The sequence below is a fragment of the Sphaerodactylus townsendi genome, linkage group LG02 (genome assembly GCF_021028975.2).
Source record: "Sphaerodactylus townsendi isolate TG3544 linkage group LG02, MPM_Stown_v2.3, whole genome shotgun sequence".
Taxonomy (NCBI): domain Eukaryota; kingdom Metazoa; phylum Chordata; class Lepidosauria; order Squamata; family Sphaerodactylidae; genus Sphaerodactylus; species Sphaerodactylus townsendi.
This window is the reverse complement of record NC_059426.1, coordinates 20,616,578-20,641,970: the sequence shown is the minus strand read 5'-3', so window position 1 is coordinate 20,641,970 and position 25,393 is coordinate 20,616,578. Positions and strand designations below refer to the sequence as shown.

The 25,393-nt window shown below is 43.5% G+C and overlaps 2 protein-coding genes across 6 annotated transcripts in view; one reads left to right on the top strand and one right to left on the bottom strand.

Moving 5' to 3' along the window:
* Positions 1–25,393, top strand: part of LOC125426207 (aldehyde oxidase 3-like) — a 343,943-nt gene that overhangs the window by 307,587 nt on the left and 10,963 nt on the right. The window lies entirely within an intron of this gene.
* LOC125427252 (aldehyde oxidase 2-like) lies at positions 3,429–24,181 on the bottom strand. 5 transcript variants are annotated; one of them, XM_048486441.1, is made up of 12 exons: positions 24,101–24,181; positions 22,414–22,605; positions 19,226–19,453; positions 18,785–18,880; positions 17,228–17,356; positions 15,155–15,229; positions 14,813–14,865; positions 13,044–13,158; positions 11,728–11,793; positions 8,634–8,822; positions 6,674–6,841; positions 3,429–4,730 (listed from the first exon to the last, which is right to left on the bottom strand). In XM_048486441.1, exons 1-12 carry the CDS (start codon positions 24,176–24,178, stop codon positions 4,677–4,679), a joined length of 1,443 nt encoding a protein of 480 aa, XP_048342398.1. In that variant the 5' UTR covers positions 24,179–24,181; the 3' UTR covers positions 3,429–4,676. The 5 variants fall into 5 exon arrangements, 3 of the variants coding, with proteins under 3 accessions (XP_048342398.1, XP_048342399.1, XP_048342400.1); XR_007243656.1 differs by lacking the exons at positions 3,429–4,730; positions 6,674–6,841 and adding exons at positions 9,104–9,172; positions 11,487–11,556 and having other exon boundaries at positions 8,698–8,822; XR_007243657.1 differs by lacking the exons at positions 3,429–4,730; positions 6,674–6,841 and adding exons at positions 9,104–9,172; positions 11,487–11,553 and having other exon boundaries at positions 8,698–8,822.

The window sequence follows — 25,393 nt, the reverse complement described above, 5'->3', positions numbered from 1 at the left end:
GGGCTTCTGTGGTTCCCACAGCTCCAGGGAGGGAATGAAATGTCCCCCACCAATGAGCACTTTGTGAGCTCTGCTCCTCCATTGGTGGAGGGTTCATTGTCGGGACCTTCAATCCCTTATATTATTATAACTAAGATAAGGAGTTCTAGCTGTGAGGTGGACTCTACCTACTCACAGAACGCTTCCAGGCACTTCCCTTGATGGCTCCCCACATCATCAACACCATCAAGGGGATGGGCCCATCCATGTGGGGGGCCCTGTGCCGGCAGCCTGGGCAAGGGGCCAACACCACTCATTACAGCGAAAGGTCCCAACAGATTCCCATTCTACACCAGATACTGTGCCAGGAGCAGAGCTGCCATCTCACAATCTGGAGCGATGGATCACCTCCCCCAGTGGACTCAGGTGACCCCAGCAACTGTAGCCTAAGGCCCCATTGACCTTGCTTGCACAGCCTGCACAGCAATTTCAGCCACCCCTGTGGTGTAATGTGCTCTGCATCCACAACCTATTGACTTGGCCATCTGTCACATTCACCTCCTGCCAGTCCTGTACAGAGGATCAGCATTCTTCAGCTGTTAGACAGCACCTGCCTGGACCATTTCCAGCGAGACTGAGACGCCATGTAAGCGATGGTGGGATTCTAAAACTGCAGAGGTGGCTGATAGAGGGGGTGCTCACAAGACAGGATTCGCTGCTGTCTGTGGCTTCCCTGGCTGTTGGAGGGTATGAGTGCCTGGGAGACGCTTGAGTATGGTGGGCACACCCCCGGAAAAGGGTATTCCACCCCCCCCCCCCGACTGACCTCTCCTTCCAAAATGTAGATTCGGAGAAACCGCTGAGGTTTCAAGACCTCCTGGCTCCAATGTGTACGTGCAATTGCCAAATCCCCTGCCCAAATCCCCCTGCGCCCTTTGCTCTGTTCATTGTCTTGTATCCAGGTGCTGCAAACCCCTGCCTGCCTTGTTTGTTTTTCCTCTTGTAATCTGTCAATAAAAGGGCTTGGGGAGAGTTGTCCCCTGCATCTCTCACTTGCCGAAACGGCATGCTGTCTCCGCTGGTGTAAGACTACACCTGACATGGTTGACACTGTGGACTGCACCCTTGTGAGGAGCCCCAATTATATTAGAACCTCCACCACCTCTGCAGCATCAACGTGCAAGCATCCTGTGACCACTGCAACATATTCACTGCAACATATTCACCGCATGGCAAAATTCCACAAGCATCCACGATGCATGGACATTCACCACTTCAGGTCCTTCCTCTGAGCCCACATCATTATCCAATAAATTTTACTAAATTAAATTCTTCTGTAGTCTATATAGTAGTGATTTGTGGCCTGTACTGTGGATTGGACCAATGATAGACAGATTTTCCTGCAAACTTGGGGAATTCACCCAAGTCTGAAATCTAAAATCTTAGTATATATATACTAAAATATTTGTGTGTGTGTGTGTGTGTGTGTGTGTGTGTGATCACATAGGGTTTTCAAGGCACTCAGAAGTCATTCATCATTGCCTGCCTCTGCATCATGACCTTGGTATTCCCTGGAGATCTCCCATCCAAATACCAGCCAGGGTCAGGACTGAGAGTGTGTGACTAGCCCAAAGTCAACCAGGAAGCTTCCATGGTGTAAGTGGGCATCTGAGCATGGATTTTCCAGATCTTAGTCCGACATCTTAACTACTTCACCATGTTGGCTCTCAAAAATATTTTGGGCAGTTTAAATAGCTCCAGAAATAAAAATAACTTACTGCGATTTTATCATCCCAGTGGCCATTGGGAGGTACTTTAAGAACATAAGAACAAGCCAGCTGGATCAGACCAGAGTCCATCTAGTCCAGCCTTCTGCTACTCGCAGTGGCCCACCAGGTGCCTTTGGGAGCTCACATGCAGGATGTGAAAGCAATGGCCTTCTGCGGCTGTTGCTCCCGAGCACCTGGACTGTTAAGGCATTTGCAACCTCTGATCAAAGAGGATCAAGATTGGTAGCCATAAATTTGGTAGCCATAACTTTGGGCCTGGTTGTGGTGGCAGCAGACCCTGGGAGCCATTCCTTCTACCTGTGAATATTGCTGCTGCCCACTTGTACGTCCCTAAGCACACAGGTGTGTTACTAATGGCTTGTACTCCTTGTATAAAACAATGACCTATATTGCTATCCCTAGTAACATAAATGGGTCCACATAAATTGATTTTTTGTTTTCAGAGCTCATTGAAATATTTTAATTATACTAGATTTATGATCAAGAGCAAAAGATAACAGCTTCATCTGCAATTTTCTTTGATCCACGTTCCTTTTTGAAAAGATCAAATTGTGAAGCAACCTGGAAAATGTTTGTTTATTCCAGCAGAGAGAAAAAAATTAAAAATAAATATCTGAATGAAAATTTGGATTTTACATGTGACCTGCTTTTTAAAAGACGCCGTTTGAAACTTGATTGGATTAACTTTTTGCTAATAGTGACTTTTCAGTTGAAGGTGAAAATGTGGTACTTGCCAATTACACACAATGTGCTTGCTGCATGATGGGGGCAAATGTCGGTCACAGCAAGAGTTCTTCTACGGATATTTCCTCAAGCCCTGCTTTCACTTTCCATTCTCTGCATGGTAAGCGAGATCCCTTTTAGCATGACTTTTAATTGGCTTTGCCGCCAGAGTAGGATAGATTTGCTGGTGAACACAGGTTTGCCCTGGAGATCTTCCCTCCACCCACAGCCAGCCTTCTCGCTCCTTCGCGCCACTTTGCATGCCTTCCCCCTCATCCTCCCCTTCCATGTTGTTGACTGCTTCAAGTAATAGAAAAGAAGCTCATTCACACAACTCTCACCTGTAATTCTCTTGATATGTCGAAATATCAATATGAGAGCTGGGAAATAACAAGCCTTTGTCCTTCGGCTGCAGCAACACCAGCAGCAGAAAGTGTTGTGTGGAGGGGAGGGGGAGAGAATCAGCTCTAGGGTGGTCTCTTTCTTTAACAGTCTGTGGTCTGGAAAATTGCTTTGCCTTTTTCATTTGGTGGTGGGGGAGGATTACTGTACTTTTGGAAGAGTAATATTGACATAAGTGCAGCTTAAAGGGCTAAGCCAGCAGTCTTGACTACCAGATGTAATGAGATCTGTGCCTTTAAGAATCACTTGATGTGCAGTCAAGAGAACCATGCCTAGAGAGCTGTCTACAGAAAAATCGGGGGAAAGGAGGGAGTGCCTCCTCATATGTAAACAGAGAAATGCATGGAGAGCCTTCTGCAGGCCCACTGTGCAGAAAAGAGCCCCAAAGTAAGCGTTTTATGCGCAATAGGCCACTGATTCTTTAAGTTCGAAGTAAGATCACACATAATTTGTTTAATTATCTATTACTACATCAGATATATATTTAAAAATAACTGAGTTTGTTTTTAAATAAATCAGTCTGACCCTGCTAGATACTTTGTTCCTATCTATTTTAATCATACTTGGGCATTCAAACATACACAATAATGAACACCTGGGTGGTTTTATTTGTCTGTGAATAACAAAACTGTAAGCATACAACAACCTCAGCTGGTGAAAAGTGCCAGGCTTAAATGTCCAAATGTGTTCAAATAAAAGACCCTTTTATGGGATAACAGATAACCCCTATCACTAGCCTTTCTTATGAAAAGTTTCCAGTGATTGTTTCAAATTAAACAAGGGAAGATGCCAAACCACAAAATAAAAACCAAACAATCCTTACCTTTCTGACATTTACAAAAAAAGTGAGCTATTGGGTTGTGGACTGCAAGCTATTCTTCTTGAGAAAAAGCACCCCGGAACAGATGCACCAAAGGTCTCAAACACCAGCAAGTCTGTTTCGTCAGTTGCTTCTAGCACCAGAGTGATTCTTGTGCTTTCAAGAACTAAGTTAAAAACTAACACCTGCAGGGAGGAGCTGAAGTGTAATTAGGGGGAAAACACCTCTACATGACTATCCCCTGGCTGCTTCAAACATATGCAAGAAGTGGCCTGGAAGAAGCCTGTATTGAAGCAGGCATTGTTAAAATCCAGGATTTTAAGAAGTAACTTTTATATGACAAACTCACGTTTCCCTTCCCTTTCTTCAAAGCTGAAGGCTCTTCTTCCACTGTTGTAAAGTGTTTCCTCTCGCCAGTCCAGTCCCAAGTTGCCCTTCAGGCTGTCCACTCTCCTAACCTCTCCCTTGTGAAACCTCACCTCCTGCGGATTTATAAAGTCACGGTGCTATCGGTACTGTTTACAAAATCAATAACGCTCAGAAGAGTGCAACGTTGAATGCTGGCAATGAAAAGAAGTGTGTTGCACTCTGCTGCTTCCCTCTTTATGTACCTGTCACCAAAAGTGCAATCCTATCAATATATAAAGCTACTACAACCTAAACATAAGAGAATAACTCTAAATAACTTTTTCAAAATACACTGGGAATCAACAATTGTTTGTGATCCACTTTACACGCCGGAACTTCACAGCATGGACTCCATTTCTTTTAAAGGGGACACGTCTCAATAAATCCATCAAGACTGCTCAACCTTCTTTTCTATCACGTTAGTCAAAACATCCTGTTTAATTGAATCAAGTAGTGCTCAAATGAACAACATTTGATACGCAATTAGATATTTCCCCCCCTGTCATTATGCATGGAATCATAGAGCACCAGTTTACTAAGACAATCAGAACATTTTAGTTTCTGTCAATAGCCCAGGATTTATAGGTCTCAGGTTCATCCTTAGGAATCTAAAAAAGAATTAAAGAGAGAGAAAAAATTTAAAGTGTGAATTCATGTTACAAATGTTGAAAATTCAAAAGCCAATGCCTCTCTCCCTATGATAGCCTGAGGGTGACCTTGGGTGGGTCACAGTTCTCTCAGAACTCTCTCAGCCCCACCTACCTCACAAGGTGTCTGTTGTGGGGTGAGGAAGGGAAGGGGTTTATAAGCCGCTTTGAGACTCCTGATGGTTGAGAAAAGCAGGATATAAATCCAAATTCTTCCTCTTCTACAAGAGAAATAGTCCCAAATCTCCTGCAGTCTCCTCTAAATTCACCTCAAGATCAACAGCAAGTCCTGCCTCCTGCCCACAACAAGTCCCGCCCACTATCCAGCATGGATGCTCTGAGTCATTATGGTGATTCTAAGTACTCCTCTGTGACAAATATCCTAGTGCAGATATTGATATAGAAATGGATAGATGGGTATAAAATTCCAGAGGGGAAGTTGTATTACTTTGTTGGAGCAAATATAAACTGGAGTCTTGTGGCATCTTCAAGACCAACACGTTTTTATTCCAGCATAAACTTTCATCAGCTGCAGCTCACATCTTTGCATGCGATAGATTGTTCCTCACTAAACAAACCTTTTATGAAGGAGGCATCAATCAGCTGGGTCAAGGGGTCATGCAATGCAAATTTGGGAAAGAAATTAAGCCAGTAGGCTTGATTACTACTCTGGAATCTCCAACTGGTCCAGGATGCAGCAGAGAGAGTCCTGAACGGGATCTCATGGTGGGCAATATCCAACTGGTGCTCTGCCAGCTTCACTGGCTCAGGATAGAGCACCAAATCAAGTTCAAAGTTTTGGTAAGAGGAAGAAGAGCTTGGATTTATGCCCCGTCTTTCTCCCTTATAAGGTGTCTCAAAGCAGCTTACAAACTTTTTTACTTCCTCTCCCCACAATAGACGACTTGTGAGGTAGGTGAGGCTGAGAGAGTTCTGTGAGAATTGAGAGTAGTCCAAGGTCACCCAGCAGGCTTCATGCACAGCTGTGGGGAAACAAATCCAGTTCACCAGATAAGAGTCCGCTGCTCATCTGGAAGAGTGGGGAATCAAACCTGGTTCTCCAGGTTAGAGTCCACTGTTCTTAACCACTACAACATGTTGGTGTACAAAGCCCTAAATGGTCTGGGGCCAGAGTATCTGTGGGACTGTCTTTCCCAATACACCCCCTGAAGATCACTGTAATCAGCAAATGAAAATCTCTTGGTGGTCTGGCTGGTCTCGGCCAGGGCCAGGGCCTTTTTGGCTCTGGCCCCAACCTGGTGAAACACTCTATTTAGGGAGACTGGGGCCCTGTGGAATTTGCTGCTGTTCGGCAGAGCCCTGTAAGACAGAGCTGTTCCACCACACAAATGGCTGAGGCAACTATGGGCCTTTCCCCACTCTCGTCGTTCCCCTCTATGCCTCGCGCTGCTCTCAGCACGCAGCATCCCAGGCGCGCGCCCGGCCGTCCCCACGACCCCGCGCTCTGCGCAAGGCCATCAAAAGGCACATTAAGAAGAGCGCCTGGGATGCTGCGCACTGAGGGGCGCGACAGCAGCAGCTTCGGGGCAGCTGCGCTGTCGCCGCCCCTCTCAGTGGGGAGTGCTGAGGGACCCCGCGCTACTCTCCTCGAGTAGCGCGGGGCTTAAGGTAAGTGGGGAAAGGCCCCACGTCTACCATCCTAGCCTCCCCCTACCATCTGATCCACTCTCTTTTCCTCTCAGAGATTGGTTCTCTATCATTGCCATCTTGATACTATCTGGGAAGTTTTTTAACTATTTAAAGTTGGTATGCTTGATACTGTGTTTTATTGTAAAATGGTATTTTGATTATTGGTAGCCGCCCCAAGCTTGTAAAGGGAGAGGTGAGATATAAAATGAACAACATAATAAATAAAGGGCAGAGGATACTTAGAAAGCCTTTACCATCTCTGTAAAATGATCAGCGCACGCCATACGAATCCTTTCTACGTTTAGGGGACTGCCCAGGATGAAAACATCATTCAGTCCTCTTTGCTTCCGGGTGGCAGCCACAGCATCCTTAATGGCGAAGAACACGGAAGATGCCAGGAATACCCCAGCTTCTCCCATACTCTGCAATTAAGACCAGAAGGCAGTCAGACAGATTTCTTGGGCAGTTGAATTAGAAATAAAAGAAAATATTGGTGGTGGCAAGAAGTACTATTTAAAGTCATACAGCAGTTCATTTTGAGTCCAGTTGAAGATCTGTCAGTCTGAAGTGGAACATCCGGTATATTGAATAGGGTACATTTATTTGGAGCGGCAGCTAGCTTCAAGGTGTAAACCAGTTAAAGACCAAAAATCAACCCATTGCCATTTGAAAACAAGATTGGATCAGGAACTTTTGTTCACAAACCATAATATGGGCTACACAGCCATTGTAGACATAGGATACTGCCCATTTGATTTATAAGAGCACTAAGCGCACAGATATGCACACGCTATCAACAATTACTGGCATCTTTAAAGAAGAGGGTTACATGTAATGATTTCTCCTTCAACAGCAGAATATGTGGATATTGAAAAACTGTCAAAGGAGGAAAGGCTGTGGTAGAGCCTCTGCTTTGCATGCAGAAAGTCCCTGGTTCAATCCCTGGCAAGGACGTAGGTAAGAAGGGGTTCTTGGGTTCAATCCCCCCATTGCATGTCCGAAGCTCCGCCCTCTGTATTTTTTTGGTATTTTTAGTGGGTTTTGGTTTTTGGCCTGCTGGGGGCGCAGTTTTTAGTCTAGCAGCACCAAAATTTCAGAGATTTGTTCGGAGTCTCTCCTGATGATACTACCCAGGTTTGGTGAGGTTTGGTTCAGGGAGTCCAAAGTTATGGACTCCCAAAAGGGGTGCCCCATCCCCCATTGTTTCCAATGGGAGCTAATAGAAGATGGGGGCTACAATTTTGAGGGCCCATAACTTTGGACCCCCCCTGAACTAGTCTTCTTGAGGCCAAAACCTGGGTGCTATCATCAGAAGAATCTCTTACTGACACCACCCAGGTTTTGTGAAGTTTGGTCCAAAGTGGGTGCCCCAATCCCCCATTGTTTCCAATGGGAGCTAATAGGAGATGGGGGCTACACATTTGAGGGTCCATAACTTTCGGCCCCCTGAACCAAACTTCACCAAACCTGGGTGGTATTGTTACTGCCCAGGAAAATAAACAAAATATTTTCCTGAGTCAGGTTGCCTGACTACACTGGCTCCATGTGATTGTGCCAATGTTATATGGTTTCCCTCTTGTTTATACCCCTCTAGGATGTAATAAAAGCCCCTTTAGAGTTGAATTTATGATTTTCTTACTGTTTAGGATTTTAGTTTGACTAGGTTCCCCAGTTAGCTTAAGGTTTTGTTATTGTTAATTTAGGAGATTCTTATGTGACTGTATTGTGCTATGTTCCCTAATGTTTAAGTTTAAAATGTTATTTTTAAGATTTGCGTTTGTCAGCAAAAGCCTGTACAGGCTGATATTAAGGGACAAGGAAGTTGGCTCTGGAATGCAGCTTAGACCAACACCCAGCCGACTCCTTAGCAAAACAAAGACCCCCTTTGCACTTGCAAATCAAATCTGCTGGCAGCACCCAGAGGTCCCCAGCTGTTGGAAGACGTGCAGGGAGCACCACTGGACAGTTTGAACTTTTCTTTGTTGCAAAGATGAGGAGCGGGAGCTTCAGGACATTACTGAAGGGAACAGCCATCTGATAAAGAAGATAGCTGGGTGCGGTAGTTTATCTCTAATGGTTCGATTGATTTCAGCAGAGTTCCTTAATTAATGGGATTATTTAAGAGTTGAATGATGTAATTGTACTTTTTGTAGAGTCAGTGTAATAGTAATGGAATCTTCTTTAATTAATATATTATTTACATTTTTTTTGTACCTTGGAGGAGTAGATTCCAATTGGGTTTCTTGTATTTGGCAGTAAGTAGATTCGAAAGTGTTCTGGAACATCGCAAACTGCTGGAATTTTATATGTGTCTGGACCAAGTGTGTACTGCTGCCCTTCCAGGGAGAATTTTATTTCTTCTTGTGTATAAAGTCCAAGTCCCTGCATAAAGCCACCTTCAATCTGAGGGAATAAACATCCATAATTTCTGTTTGTATATTTGAAATGTTTAATGTCACAGAATGTAGCTTTTTATTCATAATCTAACCCATAGCAGTGTTCCAGACAGCACTTTCCCCCAGGGGTGCTGATCTGTATAGTCTAGAGATGAATTGTAATTCTGCAGCCCCCGCCATCTGGAAATTAGCAACCCTACTATCAGTAGGTTTTTTCTTTGCACCAGCATAATACAGCGAATAAAACAGCCCCAAACTCCAGATATTGGTTTCTCTCTGTAAATGTACCTTGAATGCTTTGGAGATTCTGCATTTCTTCATTGTCCAATTCTATCTTCAAACATTCATCTAGCCCCACTTAAAAATTGATAGACAATAGCAAGATTTGCCTTTTGCTGCAGAAATGCATTAATATTTTCTTAGCTTCTAAAAAAAATTCTCCATAGCTCTACACTGGAGCACACACCTAGCCATTTTTTGAAATGATAAATAGCAACACAAGGAATAGGAAGCCTAGCCTTCCATTCCCAATATAGGCATGCAAAGCATCACAGACATGTATCCATAGGATAGCAAGGACTGAATAGTGCATCCTTCAGAAAGCTCCTTACTGGGATCCTCCACTTTCCAGCCATGACTTATTAACGCAGTGCTGCTATTACATCCATTCAGATAAGACAGTGGACTAAACTAATATACATCCATTTGGGTTTCTCTGTTCTGAAATCCTATTTTCTGTTTCTTTATATAACTATGGCCAATTACTGATGGGAAAGCTTACCTCCTCTCTGCACCACCACGGCATCAGGCATGTGCCTGAAGTGCTCTTGTTTTCAACAGGGAAAGCCGAGGGCAAGAGCAGTAGGTGCACGTCAACTTCCTTGTATGTTGGTACAAGGAAGTTTGCTATGCTAGGGTACAGTTGCCAGTGTGCCATGGGGGCCTCCTGCGTAGTTGGCCTATGAGGCCTGGAAAGTTGATCTTAGGATAAGGTGACCAGACGTCCCGCTTTTGGCAGGACAGTCCCGCCTTAAACCAATCTATCCCGTGTCCCGCAGGGTTTTTTAACTGTCCTGATTTTGCCTTCTGGGGTGCTCCCCTTTTCGGGCGGGAAACAGGGGAGCGCCCCAGAAGGCAGTGCGGCAGCCTCCCGCGCACGCGGCTGCAGGAGCGCACTGCCTTTTGGGGCGCTCCCGGTAGGGCGGGAAACAGGGGAATGCCCCAGAAGGCAGTGCAGCAGCCTCTCCCCGCTGTCAAGACTTTGCCTCTCTGGGACGCCCCTGCTTCCCTCTACTGGGAGATGCCTCTGAAAAAGGCAGTACATGCCTCATGTCACAAGACGTGCAAGCCCTCAGTCCCCGGGCTTGGGAAAAAGGTGACAATCTGGTCACCTTATCTTAGGATTCCATATTAGGTACTGTACTCTGTATTCTAAGGTGCTCTTATGCAAATTGCAAAGCTTTCCCCTCAATTACACTAAAAAATGAATTGTGATTGATAAAGGGCATTTGTTTCTTTCCAAATAATGTGTCAGGCTCTCATTTTGCAGAATAGATAAAATATGTGCACAGAGCGGGGCAAGAAATACCAAAAGAGAAATTCTAACCAGATCTACTCAGAAGTAAGTCCCATTCTATTCAGTGAGGGTTACTTCCAGGAAAGTGTTCTTGGGATTGGCAATTGCAGCCCATTTTGGGGAAAATTCATTTATTTAGGAAATTGTAGGGGCAGCTGAGAACTAAAGCGAAAAAGAAAACCAATCTAGAAACTAAAACAAGGCAGTGAAACAAATCAGACAGACAAGTCAATCAAACAGCCAAACCAGTAGACTAAATCAATAAAAACAAACCAAGCAGAACATGCCAATTAAAACAAGCCAAGCCAGTTTTAAAAACAAAACAGGACACAGAAGAACGCTTGACACAAATAGGCACGCACTGAACTGGCATGACTACAACAGGACTTAGCTTAGGCTAGAGCAAGATATTTGGCACCTAAAAAGAAATGTTTTAAAAGTCTGGATGAAGACAAAGGTTTTTTTAGGAAATTGTAGGGGCAGCTGAGGCAAGAAGAGAAGGCAATCTAGAAACTAGCAAGGGCAGTGAAACAAATCAGACAGACAAGTCAATCAAACAGCCAAACCAGTAAGAATAAAACTTAAAATAAGACAGAACATGCCAATTAAAACAAAGCCAAGCCAGTTTAAAATAAAACAGGACACAGAAAGAACATAGAAACAAAAATAGAGACGTTTTGGAAATGGCATTACTACAGCTTGACACAGAGCACAAGGGCAGGTGTAAACAACTAAAGAAATGTTTTAAAAGTCTGGATGAAGACAAAGGTTTTTGCTTGGCACCTAAAAAAAGATAAGATAGGCACAAGGCAAGCCTCTGAGGACATCCTAAAGGCAATGCCCCTCTATCTAAAAAGCTAGGGTTGCCAACCTACAGGGGACAACTGGAGATTTCCCATGATTACAACTGATCCAGAAGACAAGGTTGGTTCACCTGAAAACAAATGGCTGCGTAAGAAGGTGGACTGTATGGCATTATAACCCATTGAAATCCCTCCCCTCTCCAAACGCAACCCTTCTCAAGCTCCACCCCCCAAATTTCCAGGTATTTCCCAACCTAGAACCATAAATGTGCTGCAAGTTGTTTGTGCTTACAATAAATTAGCACAAAGGATCAGGTTTGTAGCTTGGGAGGCACACTGCTGAAGGCTTCCAGGTTATCCTGCTAAGAACAAAAAGCATTTTTGGTTCATCTTTTTTTGATCAGGTATCCCATGAGACAAGAATTGGAGTCCGCAGGACAGGACAATAACATGGTAAACATATTAAAATAAATAAGTAATACATCAGTCCATAATTGCCTGCAGTACAATGCGGTGAAATGACCGGGACAAACCTGTCCTATATCGATTCCTGGATTGATGCTGTAACAGGCATCCATGACAATGTCTGTTTGAAGATTCTGTCGGACAAGATGAACAGCAAATGTTTTATAAACAGTAATACGAAATTTAAAGAAAGCCATCATCTGAACCCACATACATTGCAATCACATCCACAATACCTGAAAATTGAGTATCCTTAGGGAAGAAAATGAGGTCTGAGATTATTTTAATGTTCTATCAGATCTTTCTATTAGCCTGTGCACTCCAACACACACCAGCTGGGTGACCTTGGGCTAGTCATAGTTCTTTGGAGTTCTCTCAGCCCCACCTACCTCACAGTGTGTTTATTGTGAGGAGGGAAGGGAAAGGAGTTTGTAAGCCTCTTTGAATCTCTTTACAGAAGAGAAAGGGGGGAAATAAATCCAACTCTTCTTCTTCTTCTTCTTCTTCTTCTTCTTCTTCTTCTTCTTCTTCTTCTTCTTCTTCTTCTTCTTCTTCTTCTTCTTCTTCTTCTTCTTCTTCTTCTTCTTCTTCTTCTTCTTCTTCTTCTTCTTCTTCTTCTTCTTCTTCTTCTTCTTCTTCTTCTTCGCCAACCTGTGCTCCATCCCAGGCTAACTACAGAAACAATGCAAGAGTCTCAAGATGAAATTCAGAAGTGCCAAGCATGTGAGCATAAAGAATGCTCCTAACCTGTGGGTATAAAGGTCTGTGGTCATTTATACACTGGTGTGTTTTTTGCTCCCGACCCTCCTAAGTTTCAGTGGTTCTCAACCTCCTAATGCCACAACCCTTTAATATTGTTCCCTATGTTGTAGGTGGACCTCTAACTCCTAGCATTTATCCATTTTACATGCTAGTGGAGAACACTGATTGCAGAGAGTCTTTAGAGCTAATCTCTGTAGAGAAGTGCTTTAGTTTACCGGACCCCAAAGGGGTCACGACCCACAGGTTGAGAACCACTGCTCTAGGCTACCTGCTACTGATGATTCCCTTTGTGTGGACCACTGTCAAGGTCTTTTAAAAACTCATCCATACGCAGTGTGGGGTAACAGAGAAATCAACAGCTAAAGTAACAATTTATATCCAAACAGGGTTAAGACAGCCACTGAATCAGACATCTACTAGCAGAGGAGAAAGAACAGATGGGGCCCGGTGTTATCCTAGAATTACAAATGATTCCCCTGGAGGAAATCACATTTTCAGAGGTTGGCCTATATAGTACCACATTTCTGCTGGACTCTGCTGTGCCCATGCTAGACCCTACCTCCAAATCTCCAGAGGTTTCACACTCTAGAGCTGGTAATGATAGATAGCACTCACTGTTTACCTTATGATCCCCTGTCAGGCAGTCAATCTCAACTTCGGAACAACTAGCGCCAAAAACAAAGTAGGGTAAAGCATGGCCTTCACCTTTCTCCCAGTCCATATGGGCAAAATATCCTCTGAGGAAGAAAGAAATTAAGCTCTGAGGAAGAAATAAATTAATGCCAGGAGTTCCCTTTCATTAAGAAAATCCTTAACTGGACATTAAAATCATGTGAAAATACTAGATTATTAGCATGCTCATTGCTGCTCTAGCACATAGAAAAGAAATCTGTTGGGTCATGGATTACTTATTTGTCATGGCCCTGGCTGCTGCGAGAGAAACACCTGACCTTCCTTATCTTCTGGACCAGGCATATAACAAACACTTTTGATACTTGATGAACACTGCTCCTACATCTGCTACTGATGTACTACTGGACTTTTCACTAAATCCCAGTTACTAGGTCTCATTATTTCTACTGTGCAATCCAATACATTAACCAGCCTCCAAAATATCTGATCTAACTGGCTTAAGCTCCACACAGGCTCTTCTTTGCTAATTCAAAAACAATAAGGCTATCCCATAATTCATTTTGATATTACCAATTAAAACAAACAGGAATGGATCTTAGCGCGTTAAGTAGTACGATAGTGATTTAACAGTTCAATTGGCACATTTAACCTGGACTTATATGTTTATTATAATTGCTATGAACATATAAGTCCAGGTTAGTGTGCCAATTTTGGTTTGTTCGTCACTGTCATTACCAATAAAAGGCCAATGAGTTGATGCACAGAGGCAGGCAATAGCTAGTGGCATAGCGCCAAGGGGGTAGGGGGTGCGTGACGCAATGGGTGCATGCTGATGGTGGTGCTGGTGCGTGGGCATGGCGTGGGCGGGTGTGGGCATGGGAGGGGCGCAGTTCCCCCTTGCTCCGGCCCTGGCAACGGCAAACCACCTGTGTTCATCTCTCACCTTGAAAACCCTATGAAGCCACCCTACGTGGGCTGTGACAGGGCAGCAGTTTCCACCAACATGGAGAAAATTGTCGAAGGCTTTCACGTCAGATCATTAGGTATGGCTGGGAAGCTGCTGTCAGCATTTAAAGAAAGAGTTTTCCCGATTGCATGGCTGGTAATTCAGGTGATATCGGAGCAAGTGACAGGTGTGGAAATATCTGAATAGAGTAGCCTGGCATGTGAGTCACAGAGAAGTCTGTAGCATGGGAGTAACAATGAAGCTTCGTTGTTACTCCCATGCTACAGACTTCTCTGTGACTCACATGCCAGGCTACTCTATTCAGATGGCCTCACCTTTTCACCTCATAGTATATATACTCCACTTGCTTTCCATTCCTACCATCAGATCCTCTGAAGATGCCAGCCACAGATGCAGGCGAAACGTCAGGAGAGAATGCTGCTAGAACACGGCCATACAGCCCGGAAACCACACAGCACCCCATGGAGAAAATTCTTTTTAAACCTTTACTCCAGTCTTAAGACAGCAGATACCACACCAGTATGGTTGTTCCAGAAGGAAAAAAAATGGCTTCCTGAGAGCATTTCAAGTTGCAAAAATGATTTGAGGAGAAAACTTTAAAAACCCCTCCTGCCCTTTGTAGCCTCAATTTGAATGGAATATTCAGGAGTCTCATTTTGAGACAAAAATGAATGCCAGGAGCATCTTTCATGGAATTCCCCATGTGTCACCGAAGTTTAAATCACACAATCTGTACAAGCATCTATGAAGCTCAAAGGCAGCAATTCAGGAAATGATGAGGGATTCCGTACTTGAAGAAACCGGTAGCTGAGAGGCTGATGCTTTCCTCAAATGCCTGTTTAATCTGCAAGAGTAAGACAGTTAAATGCTATTTCTGGTAGAAACACACCAAATTTAGACACAAATAAAAACTTGGGAACATTAAAATTGAACCTTGATCCTCACTTCAACACAGGTGAGTTTATTATTAGTATCCAAGCTTGAGGTGTGGAACTATGCAATTTGAGGCAGACCTTGACATTTGCCTAAGCCAGGACATGTATGAAGTCTTAAAGCACATCTATGCTTGCCTGAACAAACATGTGATCTAAATAGGACAATTATTCCACTTTAAGAATACAAATGGTGCTTACCCAGTCTTCCCAGTTGCCTTGTGGATTTTTTTTAATGATTGGTTCAAGACGCTTCCGGAGAATTTGGCAAGCGTTCTGTTAAGCAAATGGCGTTGGAAAGCAGAATAAATTCATCAAAGCAATAAAACATAGTTTGTATTTTCTAACATTCTTGGAATAACTTTTGCAAATGTAAAATGCATTGTCCCTTTTCTCCGGCAGGGCTCCTGTGCCTTTAATTCAGCAGATAAAAACTTTCCATGGCCTGGAGCTTATAGACAGACACAAAAGATGCTTCACATGTAACCTGTGGCAATGCTCTGAGATTCACTGCAGATGGGTGACTACAAGAGAGACCATTCGTATCACAGTGTCATCTGGCTCCATATCTATTGTGTTCCACTGTTAGTTGAAGTTGGTTCTCTTTTCATAGTTACACTATGAAAATATGGACCTATTTGTCTCCGATAGACATTTATTATGCTTATTAGAATCATAGGATTATAGAGCTGGAAGAGACCACAAGGGCCATCAAGTCCAACCCGCTGCCATTCAGGATCACACCCAATCAAAGCACTCCTGACATATGATCATCCAGCCTCTGTTTAAAAACCTCCAAAGGAGGAGACTCCACCACTCTCAGAGGCAATGAATTCCACTGTCGAACAGCCCTGACAGTCAGGAAGTTCTTCCTAATGTTTAGGTGGAACCTCTTTTCCTGCACCTTCCATTACTCTGTGTCCTAGTCTCTCAGACAGCAGAAAACAAGCTCGCTTCCTCTCTGACATGACATCCCTTCGAATGTTTAAACTTAACTATCATGTACCCCTTTAACCTTCGCTTCTCCAGACTAAACATCCCCAGCTCCCTAAGTCTCTCTTCGTAGTAGGGCATGGATTCCAGATCTTTTACCATTTTGGTTGCCTTCCTCTGGACATGTTCTAGCTTGTCAAAATTCTTAAACTGTGGTGCCCAGAACTGAACACAGTACTCTAAGTGAGGTCTGACTAATGCAGAATAGAATGGTACAATTACTTCCCTCGATCAAGACACTATACTCTTATTGATGCATCCCAGAATTGCATTGGTTTTCTTGGCTGCTACATCACACTCATGTTCAGTTTGTGGTCTACTAAGACTCCCAGATCCCTTTCACATGTACTGTTATCAAGCCAGGTGTCACCCATTCTACATCTGTGCATTTCATTTTTTACTGTCTAAGTGTAGAATCTTACATTTGTCTCTACTGAAATTCATTTTGTTCGTTTTGGCCCAGTTCCCTAACCTGTCCAGCTCTTTAATCTCTCTAATTTGAATACTGCCCCCAGGGTATTATTAATGTGGTTTAATCGTTTTTTGTTACTATGTTTGAGAATCAGAGGCTCTCTTTGGTTATCATAGTTATGTACTGTTTGTGTGGTTATATTTTTATGTTGTAATCCCCCCTGAAGCATGAAATAAAGAGTCAAAATAAATATAGTACAAATGAAAAGCCACAAAATAGAATAGGGATAGTCTGTGGTGTACAAACCTCAAAAGCACACGTACAGCAGCCATTCTGAAAAGGAATTAACTGGTAATAAAACAATCTTCCTACCTCTGGAGAAGATCACAAAAAAAAAGAAAAAGAGCTAAGGATGTGTGCGTTTTCATTCAGAAAGGCCCTAAGTGACTATGGGAGCTAATCAACTGAAATAATATTTCTAAAAAATCCCCAAAAATTAGAAAAATAAGTGAAAGACTTGAGGGGAAAAACTGGGAGAGCAATGACTGTCAGACAACACTATGTGTAAGGGACGGGAAAAACTGATGAGTTCAGAGACCACGTGGTAGCAAAAAGCCTTGTGTGCAAAAGCCTACAATCAACCTGCTTGAATAGTATTCAAAATGATGTGATTTAATTGTGTAGCGGGAGATTGCTTAGAGATCTTTACACTTAATAAAATAGAACTGTAATTCCTAAGTTTTTGAACCTGTGGACACTCTGAAATTCTGTCACATCATGGTGGGCATAGTAACAAAATGGCTGCCACAAAATGGCTGCTGCATGTTGGGGACCAATGAACTGGAATAACCAAAAATAAGAACTCTAACCTGTACGGCTTTACCATTGACTTCTGAGCCAATTGATCCTGCGGTGAGAAGTGCGTTGGGTATTGGAATGGTACTTCTTTCAAAAAGATGTATGTACGATGTGGGTATCTTTAATTCATGGCTTGCAATCTGTTTAGGAAACAAAAGATATCATTCTTAAGATATCATCCCTTTGAAAAACTACCATTTTAATTTCAGTTTGAATCTTTTTACACCATGTTTTTCATTATGCTGGAATTTCAGGAGAGCAAGTTTTGTTTTAAAAACAATATTTTCTGGCAATTTTTGTGTTCTGGCTTCTAAAAAGCATTCCGAAAAAAAATATTCCTCACCTGAAATTAAAATGGTAATAAAACTGGTAATATGAAGTTCTTTTGCATTCCGTCCCTCACACCGTCAAATTTAAACTCAGATCTGGTTACCTCCTTAAATTTAAACTCACCTCCTCAAATTTAAACTCACACCCTCAAATTTAAACTCAGTCCAGTTACCTCTTCACACAACTCTTATGGCCCTTTCAGTTTTTAAATATGTAAAGGTGTTAGGTCTCTAATCTTGAATGAATAAACAAACTCTGCATATGGTGATCAGCAGTGTTTATTGGAAGGCAGCAAAGCACCCAGCTTGTAGAAAGCCAGGTCTGGCGAACCTGGCTTTTGCTACCCCCTTTATTCAGAAACAACCCCCCCTCCCGTTTTCCCAAAGAATGTGAGAAAGAGTTACTTCAGAGCTGAGATACCCCAAGGTCAGCAACCATAAGAGATAAAGCCACCTGGCCTCCTAACCCCATGGAACCACGGAAACATCCCATTTCCCATATGACCAGAAGATGTTAGGGGGAAGCCTAGTTATCTACAAAGCATGTAAAATCGTAAACCAGAGATCAAGGAAAGAATGTCCCCTTACAGCACAGGTAACATATAGTAGGCTGAATACATATACCTTGTAATGATTACATTGAAGCAAGAATGCATCACAATCAACTAGATAACAATCATAACAATCATATTTTGTAACAACCACATTAAGCTAGGAATGCATCTCAATCAACTAGGTGCCATCCCTGACAAAAGACAAGGAGACAATTGCAGGGCTTACTTGGTTGCCTGACTTTGCATCACAGCTAGTGGCCCTTCTTGTGGAACATCCTGCCCAGGATCAACAAGGGCTTTGCAAATGCTCCCAAACACTCCCAGAATCTGAAGAAGCCTCCTGAAGATGCTCAAGATGCTTCAAAGGGTGGATTCAATGGCATTATACCTTGTTGAAGTCTCTCCCCAGCTCCCAAACTATGCTCTTATCAACTCTACCCCCAGATCTCTAGCAATTTCCCAACCTGAAGCTAGAAAGCCAGCATTACCCCACAATTTGAAACTAAGCACAATATTTAGCACATAGAGGAATAAACTTGTTAGAAAATTTGTCTCACAAAAAATACAGAACTTTGGGATTTATTTAAAAATAACTTTTAAGATCCAATCACAAAACATGCCCACCCTTGAACTGGAAAAACAGTTTTTAGTCCATACCTCTAACAGATACAGGGGTTTGTCTTACCTGTAACACCTTGGTGTAAAGGCCTTGCCCTATTTCAACTCCACCGCAAAACACCAACACTGACCCATCTAAATAGATGTTGACCAGAGCTGAAGCCTGCAGAGAAATGGATTTCTTTCATTAATAAGTGAAGGCACTGGTTCTGTGATCCAAATTTTTCTTGATGGCCAATACTCTCCTGGGATTCTATTTCAAGGTTTGTTTGTTTTTCAGACTTGGAATATGCCATCTATGGTTGGTTTTTACTGTTTAATTATTGTTCTGGCGATTATTTTATTTTGTATTGGCTCCTATGTTGTTGCCGCCCTGAGTCCTGTTGGGAAGGGCGGGATATAAATAAAAGTATAAACAAACAAACAAACAAAGATAAGACATGTGGGGCCTACTGTTCTTCTGCTTTGCTTTTTAAAAGGGTATGCCTCTAGAGAATGAAAAGTTTACCTGGTGGTAACTTGTGGCATTAAATCCAACTGAAAACAACATGGGAATGATGGCAATCCCTTTCTTCTTCCAGTAGTTTTGCTTATTAAATTCCTCTATTGCTTTTCTCCTGTTGTAGTAATCAGATCTCTTCAAGCATTCTTTCCAACATACGACCATATTCCTGGGATCAACCTCCTCTTTGAAGGGAGTAAGACTAACTGTTTGGAACATGTTCATCTCCCGGACCTTCACAAGGAGACATGCAAGATATTGTTACTTGAGCCAAGTAGTTCTGAACTATTTTTTTGGGGAAAATACCCATTATCTACCTTTCCATGGGTTATTTCATTTATGTTCTGCCTTCATAGGAAAAAAAGACATTTTAAGTCTGTTTCTACACAGCTGTTTTGCTTCTTCTTGACTTCCATTCGGCAGTGGTGTTTGGAGAGCATCCACATACCATTGTCCTCTGCTTCCGTGTCTTCCTCCGCTTTGCTACAGTCTTTCCTAAACCTGGTTGTAGTCTAATCTTTCATGGAAAGATCACCATCAAAGCGTATTTGTGTGCCATGTGAATGGGAAGATCAATTTTTTGGTACGATCCATCCAACTATATGTAGTATTACAACATTATGACTTATGTTTTGGTTTATCTGACTTCCCAGCTTCCATTTAAAAAACAAATCTCCAGACCTTGCAGACAGATGCTCTTCCTCTTATATCTCCACAACAAAAGGCTCTAGATGCTTACTGTTTAAAAAAGGGAGAAGAGGAGGAGTGTGGGGGGCGATTTCCCACCCCCACGTGGTGCCAATGGCATGTGCCTGGGGCGGAGTGCCCCCCACCGCCCCGTGGTACCTACGCGACTGCCATGAGCTTGCTTGCTAAACCTGGATTGTTACAATACAATACAATACAATACAATACAATACAATACAATACAATACAATACAATACAATAATCTTTATTAGGCATAAATAGTTAGTTATTTGTGGCCTGACAAGGAGCTGTTAAACAGGGGTGACAACAAATTGACAAAAATATCAATGAAGGAAGGAAGTAAAAGTTAAATCTTCTATAGAGTATTATTTTAAAAAATAAGAACAAGAATTTACAATGTTAAAAATATAAATATGTATTAAAAAGCCCATAGTTATAGCTGTTATAAAGAATGTGCAGATACTCATAAAAGAAACTTCGCAACTTCTTCAAAAATCTCAGCATCGCTACTATTGAGAAAGGAAATCAATTTAGATGCTACTGTGACCCCAGATTTGTCAGCGCATACTCTGCAGAGCATAGGGCTTCTAACTTTTTTGTATTTCGGACAATCAAATAAAATATTGCTGATTGATTCCAGCTGATCTGGGCAAAGGTCACAGACTCTATCCCGGAGCGGAATTGACATAAAGCAGCCCAGGGCGATGGCTGATGGAGAAACATTAAACCTTGCCGTAGTTAGAACCCATCTCTGTCTGGGCACTGTCAAAAGATTGAGAGACTTGGCTATATGCCTGTTGTGATATAGTGGATAACATGACTTTCTGGCTTGTGATAGAAATAGCTGATCTTCTTGATCTAGAAGCCTTGTTTTTAGAGTGCGATAGAGCTCGTTGGATGGCAGCATATATAAGACTTCAAGGGACAAGCCCAACCAACGGACTTTAGTATTAACAAGTTGCCACCATTCAGAAGACAATAGTTCCGGTAGCACAGAGTTTTCCCTGCAGATTCACACCAAGTGTGGGGAACTTACCAAAGCCCTGAAGAGTCTGATGCAGGTTGGCACCAAGGAACGGGGGAAAGAGGAATTCCAGCCCCACAATGCTGTTGCCTGAAACTGAAATGGCTCTAGGGAATTGCCCCAGAGTCGGGCTACATATGCAGCCCTTGTGAGGTAAATAATGCTCACTTTCCCAAGACGTTTCTCCTTGAGACAATGGAACAAGGAGGGAAACTGAAGGCCCCTCAATCTGAACTGGATACTGTGACTCTTGTTAAGCTTTCTATAGCTGCTGTGTAGTTGCAGAGAAAAATGAGTCACATCAGGGCAATGTATTGTCTAGTTATGCTTCTGGTATGCCTTAAATGGCTGGGGACTGTGACACTGGACTGAACCTTTTGGTTTTACCACCTGGTGGCGCATGTGAACTATTTCCTTTTAAAGACATAAGATTAATAAAAACTATGTGTAAACTCACACTAAAGTGAGGAACAGAATGTAGGTTAAAACCTATAAGCACTAATATGCATCTTAATGTATATTTTTCAACTTGGCTGATATTTGTGATGCTCTTTGGGCTAAAAGTGTTTGATTTGGCACACTGACGGCAAAGCTAAATTTATGAGAAACACTTGGGGTTCTAAACCTCATGTTTCCTATGCTCATTTGGGAAACAGACCTAGGACGTTTCCAGGGGATAACAGGGTGCAAAAAAAGGAGGATGTTTGAACTTCCTCTGCCCATGATTCATGCCTGCAAATTCCCTCTGACCTAGACCAGTCTTAATGCTTCAGTCAGCTTGAAAACGCAAAGAACCCCGGCTGGGAAATCCGCGTCAGGGAGGAACTGACAGGGAAAGAAATAAGTGGGAATAGTTTTCGCTTACTCTCCTACAAGTTATCCCTGGTTATGTGGGTCTAAGAACAAGCAACTATGAAATATGTAGTTTCAACATCATTTACACAAGAGTCTTCCAATATGACATCTTTCAGCCCGCGGCTGGCCTCCACGCGGGCCAGGGCCTTTACGGCCCTGGTCCCGGCCTGGTGGAACACTCTCCCTCCAGCTGTCCGGGCCCTCTTGCCGGAATCTGGGGAGTGAGTTCCACAGGAGACCTGTAAGACCGAGTTACTTGGACGGGCCTTTGGAGCTCTTCCAGCTTGCCCGCTGAATATGGCACCCTTGTTCAATTCCATCAAGATTATCCTCCTATGGAGGAGTCCGACTGTTCCCTAGGGGAGGGTTTTAAAGGAAAGGATTCTCCGGGTGCCTTTATTATGAAATCACCGCTGTTTTAATGAAACTTAGTATGTTTTAATGTTGGAGTTTTATGGGCAGCTGTTGTTTTATTTGTATGGTTTGCCCCTAATTTATTTGTATTAATTTTGTTGTACACCGCCCAGAGCGCCTCGGGGATAGGGCGGTATAAAAATCGAAATAAATAAATAAATAAATAAATAAATAAATAAATAAATCATTTACCTTATCATGAGGCAAGCCAAGCTCGTCCGCCACAGCAGAAACCCACATCTCTGCGGTAAGGGCTGACTGTGGGAAGCCGAATCCTCGGAAAGCGGTGTTTGATGGCAGATTAGTCTTGCAGGCATGGCCACGACATCGGAAGTTAGGGATGTCGTAAGCGTTAAAACTTTTCAACACCACATACGCTATGACCTAGTGCAGGGGGAGAGGGAACAAAGTTATAATTGCGAATCTGTGCCTGAAGGAATCTGCAAAGAAGGGTGCCAGGCTTGAGAGGTTGTAGTTTTGGGGGTCTGGCTTAACAGTTTGTGTTGGGCTACCCTACTAAACAGAGACCCCTTCTACACATGCAGAATAATTCATTTTCAATCCACTTTCACAATTGTTTGCAAGTGGATTTTGCTATTCAACACAGTAAAATCCAGCTGCAAAGTTCATTGAAAATGAATTGAAAGTGCATTGCTCTGCATGTCTGGAAGGGCCAGAGTCGAAACATCAATGTTCTGCAGTAGCTCAAAAAATTCCATGTCCGGACACCCTCCTGCATGTCCGGACGGCCCCCCTGCGTGTCCGGACGCCTCCCTGCGTGTCCGGACAGCCCCCTGCGTGTCCGGTCAGCCCCCTGCGTGTCGGGCCGCCCCCCCTGTGTTTCCGAACGCCCCCCCTGTGTTTCCGGATGGCACCCCTGTGTGTCTAGACACCCTTCATGTCCGGACAGCCCCCTGCGTGTCCGGACGCCCCCTGCATGTCCAGACGGCCACCCTGCGTGTCCGGACAGCCCCCCTGTGTGTCCGGACAGCCCCCTGCGTGTCCGAACGGCCCCCCTGTGTTTCCGGTTGGCCCCCTGCATGTCCAGACGCCCCCTGCATGTCCGGACGGCTCCCCTGAATGTCCGGATGCCCCCCCTGCATGTCCGAATGGCTTCCTGCATGTCCAGACAGCCCCCCTGCGTATTCGGACAGCCCCCCTGTGTTTCCGGACACCTCCCCTGCGTTTCCGGATGGCCCCCCTGCGTGTCCAGATGCCCCCTGCATGTCTGGACGCCCCGTGCATGTCCGGACGTCCCCTGTGTGTCCAGACAACTCCCTGCGTGTCCGGACGCCCCCTGCGTGTCCAGACAGCCCCCCTGCGTGTCCGGACAGCCCCCTGCGTGTCCGGACGGCCCCCCTGTGTTTCCGAACGGCCCCCCTGTGTTTCCGGATGGCACCCCTGCGTGTCCAGACGGCCCCCCTGCGTGTCTAGACACCCTTCATGTCCGGACAGCCCCCCCATTATCTGGTTAACCATCTTAACATGCATACCTAAAGACCATGGAAAGAGAGAAAAATGCCAGGCTGTTGGGCCAAGACTATTTGGAAGTAAAAACATTTCATGAAGAATGACTGGTGGAGCTTTCACAACCATACAGGAGAGCAATGACCAGAAAAGAAGGTCATTGGGGTTGTTGAAGGCATGCACCTTTGTGTGATAAGCGTTAAGTGTTAAGTGTTAAGCGGTGTCAATCAAGAGCCTTCAGGTTAAGGGAATCTACATAAAATTACACATACATACTGCTTAGACCTGGCATCTAAGCCACAAATGCATTTTTGTGCTCCAAGAAAAACCAAGATATTCTACCTTCTTGCCTAGGCAGGACCAAACTCAATTTTCTAACTGTAAATGTGTTGCTGAACAGTAAGCAACTTACCATATCAGAATAATCCAGTGTACACCCTCCATTTACATAATACATAAGGTCAACAGCTTTGATTCTACCATCGTTCATAAATCCCACCTAAAAATACAATATGGCAATAGTACAATAATGAGAAACAAAAAGTTCCCACTCAAATTTGTGGGAACTTTTCTTCCAGGTTGCAAAACAGAAAATCCAGGATTTATAACACTTTTTTAAAAATTGAAAAAAATTGAAAAGAGACCAAGTGCTATATATAGCAAAATATATTGTGATATACAGTTACTTGGGAATCTAGCATCAGAATAATAGGTCCCCCCCCCCACATCTAGTTTATTGCTTGACCAGCAAAACAATAAAAGAAGACTGAAAAAGAATAAAAAGAAAATCAAAAGTGAACATTATCTGGTTCTGATAAGTATACAAGTTGAAAACTGTTTGGCAATGCAATATTTTGGTGCTCTTTTCTTTATTTAATAATACATTGTCTGAAATTATGTCAATGAAAGGACAGCTAATGGGCAGAACATAATTGTAATATGTCCCTGTTTGACATCCTCCAAGTGGGGCCTAGAAATGTCTTGGAATAATCTCCTGGTCTCCAGACTACGGGGATCAGTAACCCTGGATAAAATGGCTGCTTTGGAAGGTGGACTTTACAGTGTTATACTGTGCTGAGGCCCTTCCACTCCTCAAACCCTGCCCACTCCAAGTACTACCTTCAAATCTCCAGGAATTTCCCAACCCAGAGTTGGTAACCCTAAATACGTCATATTAGTAAAACATGGAAGATGCTATTGCCCCTGCGCTTTGGTGTGAACTTTACAGGATTAAAAAGGGATCTCAGGTAATCGGGCCAGGAAAGCTTCTGTCTCAGATCCTGGAGAAATGTTGCTAATTAGAGTATACAGAATCAGGCCAACTTTTTGTTGTTTAAATTTAGCAGAGTAGCAGAAAAGAAGACCAATACACAGCTGCTGATTACGTATATAAATGAGTTTACTAACTATTTAGGAAGGGCTACATGGAAAGAAAATAAGAACACTTTTCTATTCTAGCACTAACTTGTGTGGGATCCAGCAGGTTCTCACAGGTTCCCGAGAGTAGGTTACTAATTATTTATGTGTGCCGAGAGGAGGTTACTAATTGGTGATTTTGCCACGTGATTTTTGCCTTAGTTACGCCCCTCCTCTCAGCAGTAGCGCGCAGAACTTGAAGCAGTCTAGCAGCAGGTGCACTGGAGTGCGTGGCAGCCTGCGCCCGCGTGCATTCGTTTCCCGCCCAAGGACCGGCGCAGCGGCTGCG